We start from the raw sequence: 16,025 nt of genomic DNA, 5'->3' as shown, positions 1-16,025 counted from the left end.
CACTTGCAAAACGTGCCATAAATTCAGTAAAAAGCGTGCTCATGTTTGTGAGATTGGTATTGACATTTGTTATGGTGCGCTCAAGTGCAACTACCCTTGAAGTGAGACGCCCAAACTCTAACGTGTCTACCAAACCATAATCATCTAGTGGACTCGCACCCCCTTCGGCATCGGTCATGTTGGCATCCCGATCAGGCGCAACGGCCTGTCGCGAATCACCCACACCACCACCCAAAGGGCGTGCCTCACTAACATCAGGCATATCATTCTCAAAATCGAAGTGAACATGAGACGGTTTCGCTGAGGCCATGGTATGCACGTGCTTACAAATAGAGAACGGATTACCTTCAAAAGCGAACTCCAATTGAAGCATCGTAGAAGAATTCCTCTTGCATGCACAAAAATTGAGAAGAAATCACCACTTGGGTCGTCAATCAACACATGCATGCAAAAAAGTGTGTTGCATGTAGCATGTCGTTGAAGATCCGTCCACCAAAAACTTCCAAACTTGGAACATAGAAAACTCCTCTCACAAATTGAAAGAAGGAAAGTTGAAGGTGAAAAGGTCACTTTCCTTGTAGTTTGTGTCCTCCCTTGAAAGAATAAGTAGAGTTCTTTTGAAGAGAAGAACAACACAAGTGAAAAGGTGAAGTGGCTAGCACACTTGCCTTGGAGCTTGAGGTGGTGGGTTCAAAACCCCACTCCTTGGATGGTGAAGCCTCCCCCTTGTGCCACTCAAGTAAGGGAGAATTCTCGCGCGCTCGCCAACGATCGCTCACCGATCGCCTTCTAGGACTGCCGGACTGCCTTGGTCGCCGCCTTGGGCGTCCGCTGTGGTGGCCGTTCGGACGACGGGTAGGCGACGGCGACGCTCGCTGTAGACTGTTCACGCAGGCGCACGTAGGCGGCGGTTGTTGCGGGCTGCACTCGTGCAGGTCACCGTACGGGCGGCGGCTGCGCTCGTTTCTTTTGCTGCAGCGTCGAGCTCTTTCTCATGCAGGTCACGCCTGCCGCCGCTGGCTCTAATACCAGTGTAACGCCTCCGCTACTACGGCTGCGTCTCCCTCAAGCCGCCATAGCCTAGGCGTGGGGAAGAAGAGAGGGTGGAAGTCGGTTCACCTCCCAACCATATAATGACGAGTTAGGGTTTCTCGTTGGGTTTTATACCAAAACCCTGGCCTGTGTCCACACCTCCTAGCCCGGCCGCCCATCTTACTTAAGAGCCGTGCTAACTTAGATGTGTACACACATCGACCAAACCCTAACGCCCATTAACCCCTGAACCCCGCTAGCACTAATAATACTCTCGAGACTCCGAAAGCTATTAACTTATGCTAGGGTTCGACTTCTGTAGGACCATAGTCCTGACATTACTGCTAGGGTTCGACTTCCGTAGGACCATAGTCCTGACACACATACATAAGCATAGCCATCCATACACACACAAATATATACATATACATGTATATGGTCTAACTTTGAATTTCTTAGTAATTCTATACGAGTATTTTGTTGTATGTATCTATAAGATTATATGTATGTATGTGTGTGTGTGTATACATACATGCATACGTATATGTATGTATGTATGTATCTATAAGAGTATATGTATGTATGCAGCATAAGGGCTCTCAATGTATTCAACACAAGGGCCTTTCTCTAAATGTGATACCTTTGCTTGCATCCTTAAAGCATGTGGGCGTACAAGAGCAATTGGCAAAGAGGAACAAATTCACAAGTTAGGGGTTCCTCGAAAATGATAATGTGCTTGATACTACTCTCATGGATACACATGCCAAGTGGAGTGATCTCTCAAAAGCACGAGTGATTGAGGAGCCCCTTCTAAGGATGCCATTTCTTGGAATGAAATTGAAGGTTATACCCAATAGGGGTATGGTGTACTCAACTTTTATAAACGGATGCAGGGTCTAGATAAGGCAATTGAAGGTGTGGGTGCCCTTGCCAATAGTGTCCTCACCGCCGCCATGATCGTCGAGAACATGGTTGAGCATGGATTCACCTCTTGCATTATGAGATTTTCTCACCATGCAACTATAGCTTTCATCCGTGTTTTTCAAATTCTCTCTAGGAACACAACCCACTTTTTTTGCAGGACTATACTTTATGGTAGTGCAAAATATCGTGCAACTGGTCGTGGGTTTGTTGTGAATGCATGAGAGGTTTTGCCCACGTTTACAGGTTGTTTGTAAGAAGCCATTTTGTGAAAGGTGTCGAGTTTATTATCTTTCTTATAGTCTACATATCCTTTGGTGATGTTGGCACAAACACCACATCATATATCCTCATTACATTTTCGTGTTGGTTTTGTGGCACTTTCCTGGATCATGGCACCCTTTCTGTTTAATCCCTCAGGATTTGACTAGCTGAAAACAGTTGAGGATTTTGACGACTTCTTGGATTGCATCTGGTATAGAGGAGGTATTTTAATCAAGATCACCTACAAAATACAGGTTTCAAGGAAAAAGTTTTAGAGGTGGTAATTAGTTTGCACTTCTTTATCTTCCAGTATGGTAAAAACATTATTAAACCCCTCATCATCTCCCCTCATCATACATATACGATGGGAGGTGCTTCTATGAGAGAGAGAGAGAGAGAGAGAGAGAGAGAGAGAGAGAGAGTCTCTATGTGTGTGTTTCTTGGTAAGCATGACCAGGAGGTCTTGAATAAGATCAAGCGTGATGAGGTGCTAGCAGAAGTTTTTAGATACCAAATATATTTTGGGCTTTTGCCAACTCTTGTATGACTTAGAAAAGGTGGTGACAATGCATGCCAATTGCTGCTATGGCCTATAGAATAAACTAGATGATTTGAGGTAGATAACTTGATGATTAGAAAAAATTTGAGTCCATGACACCTTTAGGGAAGAGAGTTCAAAATCTGATCTGGTCGGCCCCAAAAGCCTGTCTTGGTAGCATCAGTTTGGTGCATTGATTTTGGGTTTTGCTACTGTGCTTGCTACATAGCTTCTGCCAATTTTGTTACCCTCCCCCCCTGCTGCATGCACGCGCGCGCGCACACACACACACACACAAGGCTTAAGACACAAATGTTTCCACTATCCATGTGGAGTGAATACTTGAGCTAAACCTTTGAAAATATGAGATAAACTGTGTAAAGTTTTGCTCAAAGTATATGAGCATTTTGGGTTTCCTATGTGTTGGTACTGGACTCCGGTTTTGACTTGGCCAAAATATACACACATATATAAATATATATACAATAATATGAGGTAATATTAAAAAGATTTGGTGAAAGCTTAGGAGTCTATTTTGATTCTATGTTTCATTCGGTGCCTTCTTCTTGTCGAAGATGGGTCACACCACTTCTTGCTATATATAAAAGAGGACACATCTCTCTCCATGTGTCTATGTATGCCAAGTTTGGTGCTTTGTTCAAAGAAAACGAAGTGCTTGAGGATCTCCCTAAGAAAACGAAGTGCTTGAGGATCTCCCTTCACGGATATATATGCAAAGCAAGGTGATGCTTTCTTCAAAGTCGTCTATGACTGCCAAAATGGTCATAGAGGTCAGACGGAAGGTGATGGGTAGATGGCCTACCTACTTACCTAAGTGAAGGTTTTGTCTTCATGCAGGAGGGGAGCGAACTTCTAAGCTTTGGAGTTCAGCACGCCTGCAATTCCAGATCGCCTTGCATGCGATTTGCGGTGCCGGCCAGCACTTCTAATAAGCACAGAGTATTAGAATGGCGTTATCAGCTCGGCTTGCCGCCACTCCGCCATCAATTTCCAAGGGAAGCAGCATATGGAGACCATGTAGCGACGGTGCACACAGACGTTGCAGGCTGCGGGTCGTATCCTCAACCACAGATATCCAACAACCCAGTGCTTCGAATCCGCGAAATGACGCACTCAAGTCCGCAGAGGTGCCTCAGAATCCTGCGGGCCTGTTTGAGTCCAAGGCCAAGTCGCTCAACCCATACCCGGGCGGGATGGGGCCGTACACCGGACGTGACCCAAGCGTGACAAAGCCCAGCTGGTTGCGGCAGAAGGCACCCCAAGGAGAGAGATACACAGAGCTCAAGGAGTCCCTTTCCACCTTGAAGCTCAACACAGTCTGTGAAGAAGCTCAGTGCCCCAACATCGGAGAGGTCTTTCCTCTTCCTTACTTGGTCATTGGTTCTAGTGCAAATTTTGTAAAGCAACCAACTTGACCTCATGTTTAAGTGCTTCTTCTCACTAGCAATTCTCACTAGCAATGCCACTCCCTGTAAATTACTAACTAGTTTAGGAACTGCTGTTAGATGCTAGCGAGTGCACAACCTTCACCTTAAAAGCCCATATCCAGGAAACAAAAACAAAGAAGAAAAACTCCTTCTAATTGCTGTCCTCTTTGCCATTGCCCCTATCCCTGCCCCTGCTCTCGCAAAAGCATGACCTCTATGGTCCTTGTTGGTGTCCTGGACTTGCTCTCCTCTTGGTAGAGCTTATCAATAAGTTGGCACTTTGCAAATGTTATTTGCCATGAAGTTGAAGCTTGTTTTAAAGTTTTTATCAGCAGGACTCGAGGAATGAAAGATGATAGAATGAGATTCTTATTTCTCATCAATAAATGCTAGCTGCTCCACTCTCTCCCCGTTTTTTGTGGAATGAGTTAAGTAAGTCTCCATCCTTCATTTGAAGGGAACACAATTGGATTTTAACTTAAGTTCTCTTTCAAAATGTTCTACATCTCATGAAATGTTTGTGCTCACATGATGTGATTGACCAACGTCCCTTAAATGGACATGGCAATCATCATGTCCTGTGTACCCTTAGTCTCCCATTCATCAATGTGGGGTGTATTTTGTAGCCTTTTCCTGAGGCTTTTGCCCACAAGATGTATCTTCAAATATAATGATTTGGCCCATCTAGCTTCTCATCCAAACCATGTAAGGAAGGGGTGGATGCCATTTCTTAGTGCAGAGGTTTTCAAAGCCCTCTTGAGTCTTGTCACGAAAATGAATTGAATTTTAGCAATGCAGACTGAAGTGGAAATGATTTAACTGTGCAAAAGCTACCTGGCACATGCTCTATGGTGAGAATTTTGGGTTTCGTGTTTTAAATCTCAATTTTAGCTGCTGTCCGCTTTTCTTGTTGGAAAAGCATTCTAAAGCACTCAAGGTGCAGCCTTGTCGAAAAGGTCTGAAAATGTATGCACTTGTCCAATATCTCAAGGAAAGCTCCTCTCTCCAAATAGATTCCTTAAGAGCCTGAGGAGACTTTGTAAAGCAAGGAGGTTAAGCCCAATTGAGGAAAGAAAAGATGCACCAAAGGTTTCATGTCCATTCTGTGTTCTCTCTCTCCAACTATAATGTACTTGTTACACAACATCTTGGTCATAGACCATAGTAGTCACACTGATTTAGATGACACAACCACTAAAGAATTGTATTGTTGTGGATTGTTTGGCATTGTACAAAGCTCACTGTTAAGATATAATCTATCAAGATTTCAGAACCTTATTGTTTTCTCAATGTAAAAACAACTGCCCCTTATACTTAATTCTCTTATGGTAGGCAGTGTTGGAATGGTGGTGAAGGAGATGGTATTGGGACTGCCACAATTATGCTACTTGGTGATACATGTACCCGTGGGTGTCGTTTTTGTGCGGTCAAAACAAGCAGGACACCATCTCCTCCCGATCCAATGGAGCCTGAGAATACTGCAAAAGCAATAGCTAGTTGGGGGTAAGAAACATGGCAATTCATGTATGGACAGGTAGTTTCAAAATCACTTGATTTCATCTCTTGTTTGTACTCAAATGTTTCATTTACAAGACTTGGGTTTATACATTTTGATGCAGTTAAACATGATGCTTAGAAGTTGATTACGAGGTGACTTGTTCTGGTTTGTTAGGGTAGGGTACGTGGTGCTTACGAGTGTGGATAGAGATGATTTGATTGATGGTGGAAGTGGACAGTTTGCACTTACTGTCAGGACTCTAAAGGTCAGGTCTAATAAGTAAAGTTTGGAGTTGGTTTATTTTCGAGAAGCTTCTCATCTAGCCTATTGCTCTTCACATGTCTCTTGTCAATTTGGGCGCTTGATGGACTTTTCCATTGACCATCTTTTTGTTGCCATTTCCAGAAGCTCAAGCCCGAAATCCTTGTGGAATGCTTGACATCTGACTTTAGAGGGGATCTGAATGCTGTTTCAACAGTTGTTCAATCTGGACTTGACATATTCGCACATAATGTCGAAACCGTACGGAGGCTTCAAAGGATCGTGAGAGATCCTAGGGCTGGGTAAGCCCATTTATACATAATGATGTTGTGCATTTCCATGAAAGTTGTTATTCAATCAAGCAAAGAGACTGATTTTGTATAAAACATCTCTCCAACTTAGGGCATTAGCGGAATTTTTTTTTTTTTGGGGGGGAGGGGGGCTGGGGGAAGTCACTTTTCACAAGCTTAGTATGAGCGGAAAAATGACACAGAGATTGTTGTTCGTGTAAAGGTAATTATGTCTTCTGATCATCATTTTGCATGTCTAGATGTTGATTGAGTAGCTCTGATACTAGCTGAAATAGGCATCAAAGTGTATCTGTCCACCGTCTGTCCCGCTCTGCCCTGTTGTACAGCCACCACAGCAGCACGTGTATGGCCTGTTCATCAAGTTGGCCTGCTCTAGGGCATCCCCTACTGGCCCTCTCCTGCACACAAGCCCTCCCATACAGCCTAGCAAAACGAGCGCTTTTCTGATGCAGCTTTCTGACAGACAGAAAAATTAGGGTTTGGACAGAATTTTCCTCTGCACATCTATGCATACACATGTTGCTCTCTCCCCCTCTCTCAGAATCCACATGTTTCTATCATGGCAGCAAATTCAAGAAAAACCACCTACTTCTTTCTGAGATCAAAACATAGTTATGGTGCTGAGAGAAATAACTGAGTTGGGCGACTTAATTGAAAATTAAGACACGCAAACCTTGCTTCTTCCTCTGTGTTTAGGTTAGCTCTGATACCAGCTTTAATAGGATCATCTAAATCTTAGGCTAAACACAAGATTAGTACAAACAATTAGAAGGGTGTAGGCAAGCTCACCACCCAACCACGGCCCGCCTCCACAGACCTCCCCCGAGCTAGGGGATTAGCCCTTTGTTCCATGCAAATCAGCCCTGGTGCCCCATAACACCAGAGCTGGCTAGTACAATCCCTAGCTTAATCACACTTAAAACTCTTAATGAACTGGAATAATAAACTTTACAATCCCTAGCTTAATCACTCTTAATGAACTGGAATAATAAACTTTGCAAGAGAAAAAGAAAAAGATATGGAGCTAGAGCGCTCCTGCGCACAAGAGTCCAATAGGCCCCAAAGCGTGGTGCCCCCGCAGGTATTTATTTCTCTCTTGAAGTCGGCGTAGCCTTTGTAAAACTTCCAGGAAGAGAACAACTTGTTTAACGCAAAGGGAGACTCTTCGAAGCTTTCACCCAGTTTTTCACGTGGGTTACAATGGGCCTTGGCCCCCTTTTTATTCAAATTCTGGCTAAAAAGCCCAGCTTCTTGTTATGAAATCTCATTGGACGCTTTTATTTTATAGAAAAGCGCACACACGGGAGAATTTTCACGCTGCTTTTCTCTTTCTGCGTTTTGGGCGCTGCTCTCTCTCTCTCTCTCTCTCTCTCCTTTTCTGCTGTAGCCTGGCGCCCCTGCCACGTGGCAGTGCCACGTTATCCGGATGGACTGCCTGGCCTGTTGGGCTGCGCTGCAGGGCTGCCCTTGCTGTTGCATCATCAAGCTGCTCTCTAACCGCTCCCCTTGGCCACCCCAATGCTGCCCCGCCAGGCTGCCCCTTAACTGCTCCTCATGTAGTCCTTTGGGTTGCCCTTGACTGCCCAACAAAAGAGAGAGATGGTCTCAGCTGCACCTGCAAAACAGTAAGAAAAACATACCAAAAATACATACATACACACATACACACTAACATGCACATGCACATACATATGAGCATGCACACTTGTACACGCACACACCAAGCATGTATCTGCACCCACACACGTGTACAAACTTACACATGCACATACAGAGTAAAACATGATCAGTGAATGTTAAACATGCTTAAAATATAATCACAATGCTTAAGAAAAGAGGTAAAATACTCAGTCCTGTAACATACCCCCCTCTTAAAACAAAGCAATCGTCCTTGATTGCTCAGTCAAAGGATCTGCCAAATTGAAACAAAACCTAAGATAGCAATGAGAAAGCTATGTCTTGCCACCAACTGAAATAGAACATCTAGAATAACATAAACCAAGTGTCATTCACAAACCCGGCATCCACTTCGTGAATAGACATGTCCCCTTGGATGCTTTACTTGCTCCGCTCATGGCCATCCCACAGGACCCACGATCAGCAGTACATCACGAACATGAGTAAACACTGATGCATCAAAGCAAGCATACATGCATACCCATAAATACTTCTTGAGGTGTTCTCATATGTTTTTAAGCTTGAATTCCATATCATATAACATCTCGAAAGTATCTATATACATGCATATCAGACGAAAGTCTAGAATAGGCGTCCCCATTCTCTCGAAAGATCCATATATCCATGATCAAACCATGTGACTAGTACACATATATCATAGAAGTCCCATAGGCAGACATACTGTCAGTTTAGTATCTCGGGTGTGCTAATAAAAATACCAAGCGACTTCTAGATCTCATCCAAGTGAACTCTGTGACAAGGGAGCGGAGTCAACCCCCTCGAGTAATAGGTAGTACTCCAGAATCCACAGCTGAACCTGTTGAAGCACTTTCTAAGGTGGGCTCCAAACCAAAAGCCTCGATGTAAAGTTTTAGTATCCTCAGTGAATCTGCCAAGTCACCCTCCTCCATCCACTTCGAATCCATAGGTGAATAGTTCACAAACTTCACCAGATATCGACGTGAAACTTTCCCTCTGACTTTTCTTTCCTTATGTGCCAGAATTTGTTCCGATTGAAGAATCTCATCTAGTTTTTCTACCTTTGGTTGTGGCTCATTGTAACACGCGGAAGCTCTGAGAGTCTTCTTTCAGCCCTAAACACCACTTAGAACATGTTGATGCAAAAACGCAGACAGAAGGGAGAGTAGAGAGAGAGAGATAGCTGGAAAATCAGTATATTCATATGGTACCAAAAAGGTACTCTAAATCTACAGCCATGGATTGCCTTCCTGAAAAGGGGTAAACACCCAAAATCTTCCTAATACTGGACCCACTCCCTAGTGGAATGAATGAATAACTCTATGAGCATCATGCCTATTTATAGGCCCTTGGACCATTGGAGTGCTGGCCGACTGCCAAGTCCCAAGAAACTTCTCACATCATGTACATCCTGCAAATCCGGCCAATTCTTTATTGCTTCAATTTTCGCTGGATCCATCCTAACGCCATCCTTAGACACTATGTGCCCAAGAAAGTGAATCTCCTGCATGAAAAATTCACTCTTCTTTCCATTGATAACCAACCTATGCTTTTTGAGTTCCTCAAACACATTGGTCAAATGCTCCCGATGCTCCTTCTCTGAGTGAGAAAACACAATTATATCATCAAAGAAGGTGCCCACAAAAGCACGGTGAGGTCGGAAAATCCGATCCATCATCCTGTTAAAAGTCGCTGGAGCATTCGTAAGACCAAAAGGCATGACCAAAAACTAAAGTCCAAAAGTTGTCCTGAAAGTTGTCTTGTGCACATCTTCGGTGTGATATGGAGCGGAAGTCTTTGTATTGGAAGATCCTGTCACACAAATGCTCACACCGTCTTCTGTATCCTGAGTTTCGTGAGTTTAGCAATCCATTTTAATACTTCAAACTTTAAAGAGATGAGAGAGAGGTATATAAGAACTGCACACCAGATTGGGTCCCGATTTACCCACTGAAGGGCCCCCTATCCCGATAACGAGATAGTATTTGCTTTATTTCTTTAGAGAGAATGACTGTGGACTGTAGATAAGCCAAACGCAAGATCTCCGAGGATCGGAAGCTTGGCTGAATTGTACACTGCTGTAGAAACACCTCGATGAACTGATCTCGAGCCTATGCACTCTTCCCAAGGGCATGAGGAAGGGCTGCACACCTGAGGCTGAGAAAAGAAGGCGGTGGACTGTTCTAAGCTATGTTAGAATGCTGTAAATGCTTATGAATGCTGTGTTACCTTCACCAGATGGCTGGGGCAGATGTGGATGATGATTAGAAGGCTGAGAACTGCTGTAGACTGAAACACAGGTTGTATGGATGAGGCTGGACTGAAACGCAAGCTGCGGGCTGATGCTAGATAGAAACGCAGGGCTGTGGGCTGTTGCTGGACAGAAAATGCAGGACTGTTTGCTGTTTTGGGGGCTGTGGAGGACTGTACGGCTGTGCCTGTATGTTGTCCTACTGAATTGCTGAGTTATGACTGCTGAATGGCTGCGTTAGTTCTGCTGAATTGTTGCGCTTATGGCTGTAGGGACTGCTGAACTACATGCGTTGGAGAACCAGGGCTGGCTGAAGCAAACTCAAGCACTCCAAGGGTTGTATGAGACTAGTCTAGTGCTGAAGGCAAGGGAACTCCTAGGGCTGAGAAGGAAAGCTCTTAGCACACTGAAGACTGAATGGGAAACTAAGCCCTATGCAAGCCTATTTATACTAACTAGAGGCTGGTCAAGTTGGCTGGTCATTTATTTAATAAAGTTTATATTTATAAATGACAATAAATGCTAAATAAATACCAGAAATATGGAAAAAATACCAGATAAATCCTAGTAAATTCCCTCAGGCTTCTGGGATGTTCTAAATGATACACAGGCATATGAATGCATATTATGCAGGATGCAGAGTGCTTTCTGATGCAAACCCTAAGCCTTCTACTGACTCTACATGCATGAGTGATTCTCTCCAAGTGGGTTAAGGGACGTGACTGACTGATTGACCCGCTAAGGTTGAGGAATGTCCTACGTAGCTTGTGCCTGACTTATCTTGGACTGAGGATGTACAATGGGGTCACGGCATACGACAAATATCATCCTACTGGGTTCTAATACTGTACAACTGTTGCACTGATGATGATAAGCCAGTTTGTCACCATGCACTGAGTGCAGAGTGCATGTGACATTCCCTCTTGCTTAGCTTGGCGGCAGGTTCATGGCTTCCATGTAGTCCGCCAACAACTGGCTGGAAGAACCCCTCGTCTAGCCATACGGCTTCGTGGGTGCCTCCATCTCGGAATTTCATATAGAATTGACGTGTCCGTCGACCGGAACCATGCTTTCATCGATGAATAAGGATCTGCTCAAGCTCAATAACTTCTGCTTCGTCTACCACGTCTGGCTGCTGTTCATCTGAAACATCAAATACTTCTGGACCAACATATGGTTTTAGCCAAGAAACATGGAAAACATCATGTATTGTCTAACTGGTAGGCAACTTTAACTTCACGGAGACATCACTTAACTTCTTAACTATTGGAAAAGGGCCAAAACTACGGAATGAAAGCTTGGGACAACGTTTGCCCACTTGTTTCAATCTTTGTTTCATGATACGCAAATAGACCCAATCCCCTTCCTTGAAGTGGACATCTCGTCTAGACTTATTTGCCTATCTGCTGTATGTTTCCTGAGCTTTGGTCAAGTGGTCCTTGACTGACTCAATGATCTCGGAAAATGCTTCCGTGGTTTTATTAGCCTCTAAAGATGGAGACACCATTCTCGTCAAAAGAGAAGGAAAACGGCGACCAAAGGTTGTTTCATATGGAGTCCGTTCGACACTGGATGAATGAGTGTCGTTCAAGATAGCTTGGACCAATGGAAGATAATGTTCCCGTTTGGACTGCTGGTCATGACAGTATGACTTGAGAACATCAAAGGCCAACTGGTTACAAATTTCTGTTTGGCTAACTGTCTGCGGATGGAATGCACTAGACAACTGCAAACTAGTTTCGAAGTTTTCAAATAATGCCATCCAGAAATGCGAGGTAAACTTGGAATCTCTATCTGATGTTATGGTGCTAGGTAAACCACAAACTGGATACCAATGCTTGAGAAATAGACAGGCTACGTCCTAGGCTGTGGCCGTATGCTTGCATGGGATGAGCATGCAGAATTTACTAAAGCGATCCACAATGGTAAAACACCGAGTGTTACGGGATCCGGTGGATGATGGTAGAGGTCCTACAAAGTCCATAGATATGTCGATGAAAGGTCCGTCGGGGATAGGCAAAGGTTGAAGTAAACCTGCCTTCTTTGTATGGGAAACCTTGACTTTTTAACAAATCTTACAGGCTTGTACATGTGCGTAGATATCACGCCTCATCTTTGGCCAATAAAAGGACCGTTCTAATTTCTCGAGGGTACCGTTGATACCCCTATGTCCTCCAACTAGGGAGTCATGGGCATCGCGGAGAAGAGCGGAATGCTTTTCTTGAGTAACACAGAGACGGTTCTTGTAGAACAACTAATTGTTTTGTACTGAATAGTGGCCAGGCTCAGAATTGAGGGCCAAACTATATTGAGTACCAAACTCAGGGGAGTCGACATATTGGTCTTTCATACTATCTATGTCCTTCCCCGTGATTTCGAGAATGGTAGATTCGTGGACTGCCTGGATGCTGGACTTTCGACTAAGAGCATCTGCTACTGGGTTATGCTTATCAGGGATGTATTCAATCATGTCTCCAAACTGTCGGAAGATTTGACTCCACCTGGCCTGCCGATCACTCCACTAGGCACTTGGCATAGTCTGAAGCCACTTTAGTGCTTGGTGGTCTGTTTTCACTCTGAAAGCCTGTACATAAAGAAAAGGCTTCCAATGCTTGAGCGCTGTGATCACACCCAAAAGCTCTTTGTCATATACCGAAGCAACATCCAACTTTCTACTGTAATATGCCATGGGTCTATTGTCTTGCTGGAGGACTGCACCTATGGCTACATTGCTGGCATCGGTGATGACCTCGAAATTTCTTGGGCGGTCTTAGGAATGTCCCAATCTAAGATCTCCTGAACCTTTGATGGATCCAGTCTAATCCCATCGGAACCGATGATTTAGCCCAAATACTGAACTTCCTTAACACCAAAGACAGACTTTTTGGCGTTTATGTAGAGATGATTATCTCGCAAAAGTTGCAAGACTTTCTCCATATCTTTCTCATGCTGCTCCGCAGTGGTTGAGAAGACTAGTATGTTATCAAGGAATATGAAAACACACTTCCCAATGTGGATTGCGAAAATCCTAGACATCATCTTATTGAAGGTTGCGGGTGCATTTGTAAGCCCAAAAGGCATGACTATGAACTCGTAGTGACCACGCTTTGTTCGAAAAGTTGTTTTTGGAATGTCAGCTTCAAAAATGCGGACGTGATGGTAACCACTCTTGAGGTCGATCTTAGTGAAAAACTTAGCACCGTCTAAACGCTCCAAAATGTACTCTATCCTTGGCATAGGAAACTTATTCTTGATAGTGAGTTTGTTTAATGCCCTGTAGTTTACACAAAGGCGTGCAGACTTGTCTTTCTTTTGGACAAATAGGGTAGGTGCAGCAAATGGGGAGGAAGAAGGCCGAATGAATCCGGTTTGGAGAAGCTCAGATAACTGCTTTTCTAACTTGCCCTCTAAAGTCTTGGAAAGATGATAGGGAAACCTGCTAGGAGGATCTGATCCAAGGACCAAATCAATGTGATGGTCCTCAGGGAGAGAGGGTGGGAGACTGGGCGGGAGATCGTCCCTAAGCATAATGTCCTGATGTCTGGATAGGAGGTCTGCTAACTGAGGGACTGAAGATGTAACGGATGCTACTAATGAGGGAGAGGCTGTTTGAGCACGAACATAAAGGAGTGCTCCTTCTGCTCCCTTGCGGATAGCTCGTTTGGCCTGGAGATGCGAAATCAATGGGATGCCAAGAATGCTTCTATCCCCACGAATCATGACAGGCTCAGGAAAACCTTTACAAATAGTAAAAGTGTCCTGTCCCCAAATGGGAATAGGCTCATACTGACGGAACCACTGAATTCCTAAGATCATGTCACACCCCAACAGAGGTGAGATGATGAAATCTCGTTGAAATGAGGCCTTCTGAACTTCAAAGGCAAATTGCTGTGCCTTCTGGGAAATGTGGGTGCGAAGACCAGGTGTAAACCCGTCCACATCCAGATGATATGGGACTAATGTGTAGTTCAATTTATTAGCCAACTGGGGAGAGATGGCGTCTTCAGAACTACCCATATCGAAAAGGACTACAAACTGTCGGCCTTGGACAGAGCCATAAGCTCGGATGAGGCTCTTCTGAGCAGCATCGCTCTGACCCTCCTGCCTAGCATCAAATACCACGGATGGCATATGATGCATAGAAGGTAAAAGTTCCTCATAGTCCCGTCTTTCTGCTTTTTCTTCTTTCCTTCGGGCCTCATCCTCTCTCCTTTGTTGTTCCATCTGAAAGAAGAGGGAGATGTAGTCGGGTGTTGCTGGAGGTGGAGAAGGACGTGTTGTTGCTGCCTCCAAGAGTTGGAGACGCTCCATGAGCAGCTGGTTCTGAGCTCTAAGAAGAGCTATGGTGTCTGCTGTAGGCGGAAGAACCTGGTCTCCTTCGGGGGAGACGTCTTCCGGTGATGAGTACTCTCTTCTGTAGACATGATGTTGAAGTCGGTGGTCATGCCGGAACGCAATCTAACCATCCAAGGATGCCCCCACGCTAGGATACGGTGTGTGTGGACAATCTGAATCTGATACCAATGTGATATGTAGCGGAAGTCTTTGTATTGGAAGATCCTGTCACACAAATGCTCACATCGTCTTCTGTATCCTGAGTTTCGTGAGTTTAGCAATCCATTTTAATACTTCAAACTTTAAAGAGATGAGAGAGAGATATATGAGAACTGTACACCAGATTGGGTCCCGAATTACCCACTGAAGGGCCCCCTATCTCGATAACGAGATAGTATTTGCTTTATTTGTTTAGAGAGAATGACTGTGGATTGTAGATAAGCCAAACGCAAGATCTCGGAGGATCGGAAGCCTGGCTGAATTGTACACGGCTGTAGAAACATCTCGATGAATTGATCTCGAGCCTATGCACTCTTCCCAAGGGCATGAGGAAGGGCTGCACACCTGAGGCTGAGAAAAGAAGGCGGCGGACTGTTCTAAGCTATGTTAGAATGCTGTAAATGCTTATGAATGCTGTGTTACCTTCACCAGATGGCTGGGGCAGATGTGGATGATGATTATTAGAAGGCTGAGGAGTGCTGTAGACTGAAATGCAGGCTGTATGGATGAGGCTGGACTGAAATGCAAGCTGCAGGTTGATGCTGGACAGAAACGCAGGGCTGTGGGCTGTTGCTGGACAGAAAACGCAGGACTGTTTGCTGTTTTGGGGACTGTGGAGGACTGTACGGCTGCGCCTGTATGCTGTCCTACTGAATTGCTGAGTTATGACTGCTGAATGGCTGCGTTAGTACTGCTGAATTGATGCGCTTATAGTTGTAGGGACTGCTGAACTGCATGCATTGGAGAACTAGGGCTGGCTGAAGCAAACTCAAGCACACCAAGGGCTGGATGAGACTAGTCTAGTGCTGAAGGCAAGGGAACTCCTAGGGATGAGGAGGAAAGCTCTTAGCACACTGAAGACTGAATGGGAAACTAAGCCCTATGCAAGCCTATTTATACTAACTAGAGGCTGGTCAAGTTGGCTGGTCATTTATTTAATAAAGTTTATATTTATAAATGACAATAAATGCTAAATAAATACCAAAAATATGGGAAAAATACCAGATAAATCCTAGTAAATTCCCTAAGGCTTCTGGGATGTTCTAAATGATGCACAGATATATGAATGCATATTATGCAAGATGCAGAGTGCTTTCTGATGCAAACCCTAAGGCTTCTACTGACTCTATATGCATGAATGATTCTCTCCAAGTGGGTTAAGGGACTTGACTGACTGACTGACCCGCTAAGGCTGAGGAATGATCTACATAGCTCGTGCTTGACTTATCCTGGACCGAGGATGTACAATGGGGTCACGGTGTACAACAAATATCATCCTATTGGGTTCTAA

General features: G+C 44.5%; 1 protein-coding gene across 1 annotated transcript in view; it reads left to right on the top strand.

Annotated features, from left to right (window-relative positions):
- Positions 1-3,505: 3,505 nt before the first annotated feature.
- Positions 3,506-16,025, top strand: part of LOC147641497 (lipoyl synthase, chloroplastic-like) — a 28,013-nt gene continuing 15,493 nt past the window's right edge. The window contains exons 1-4 of the mRNA XM_086783199.1: positions 3,506-4,128; positions 5,540-5,706; positions 5,876-5,966; positions 6,107-6,264. Of these exons, the coding sequence (XP_086639325.1) occupies positions 3,724-4,128; positions 5,540-5,706; positions 5,876-5,966; positions 6,107-6,264 (821 nt within the window). The 5' untranslated portion in view covers positions 3,506-3,723. The remainder of the gene's footprint in view (positions 4,129-5,539; positions 5,707-5,875; positions 5,967-6,106; positions 6,265-16,025) is intronic.

Source organism: Cibotium barometz, chromosome 1 (assembly GCF_041138505.1).
Source record: "Cibotium barometz isolate CiBa-2024 chromosome 1, ASM4113850v1, whole genome shotgun sequence".
Classification (NCBI taxonomy): domain Eukaryota; kingdom Viridiplantae; phylum Streptophyta; class Polypodiopsida; order Cyatheales; family Cibotiaceae; genus Cibotium; species Cibotium barometz.
This window is presented reverse-complemented; position numbering and strand designations above follow the sequence as displayed.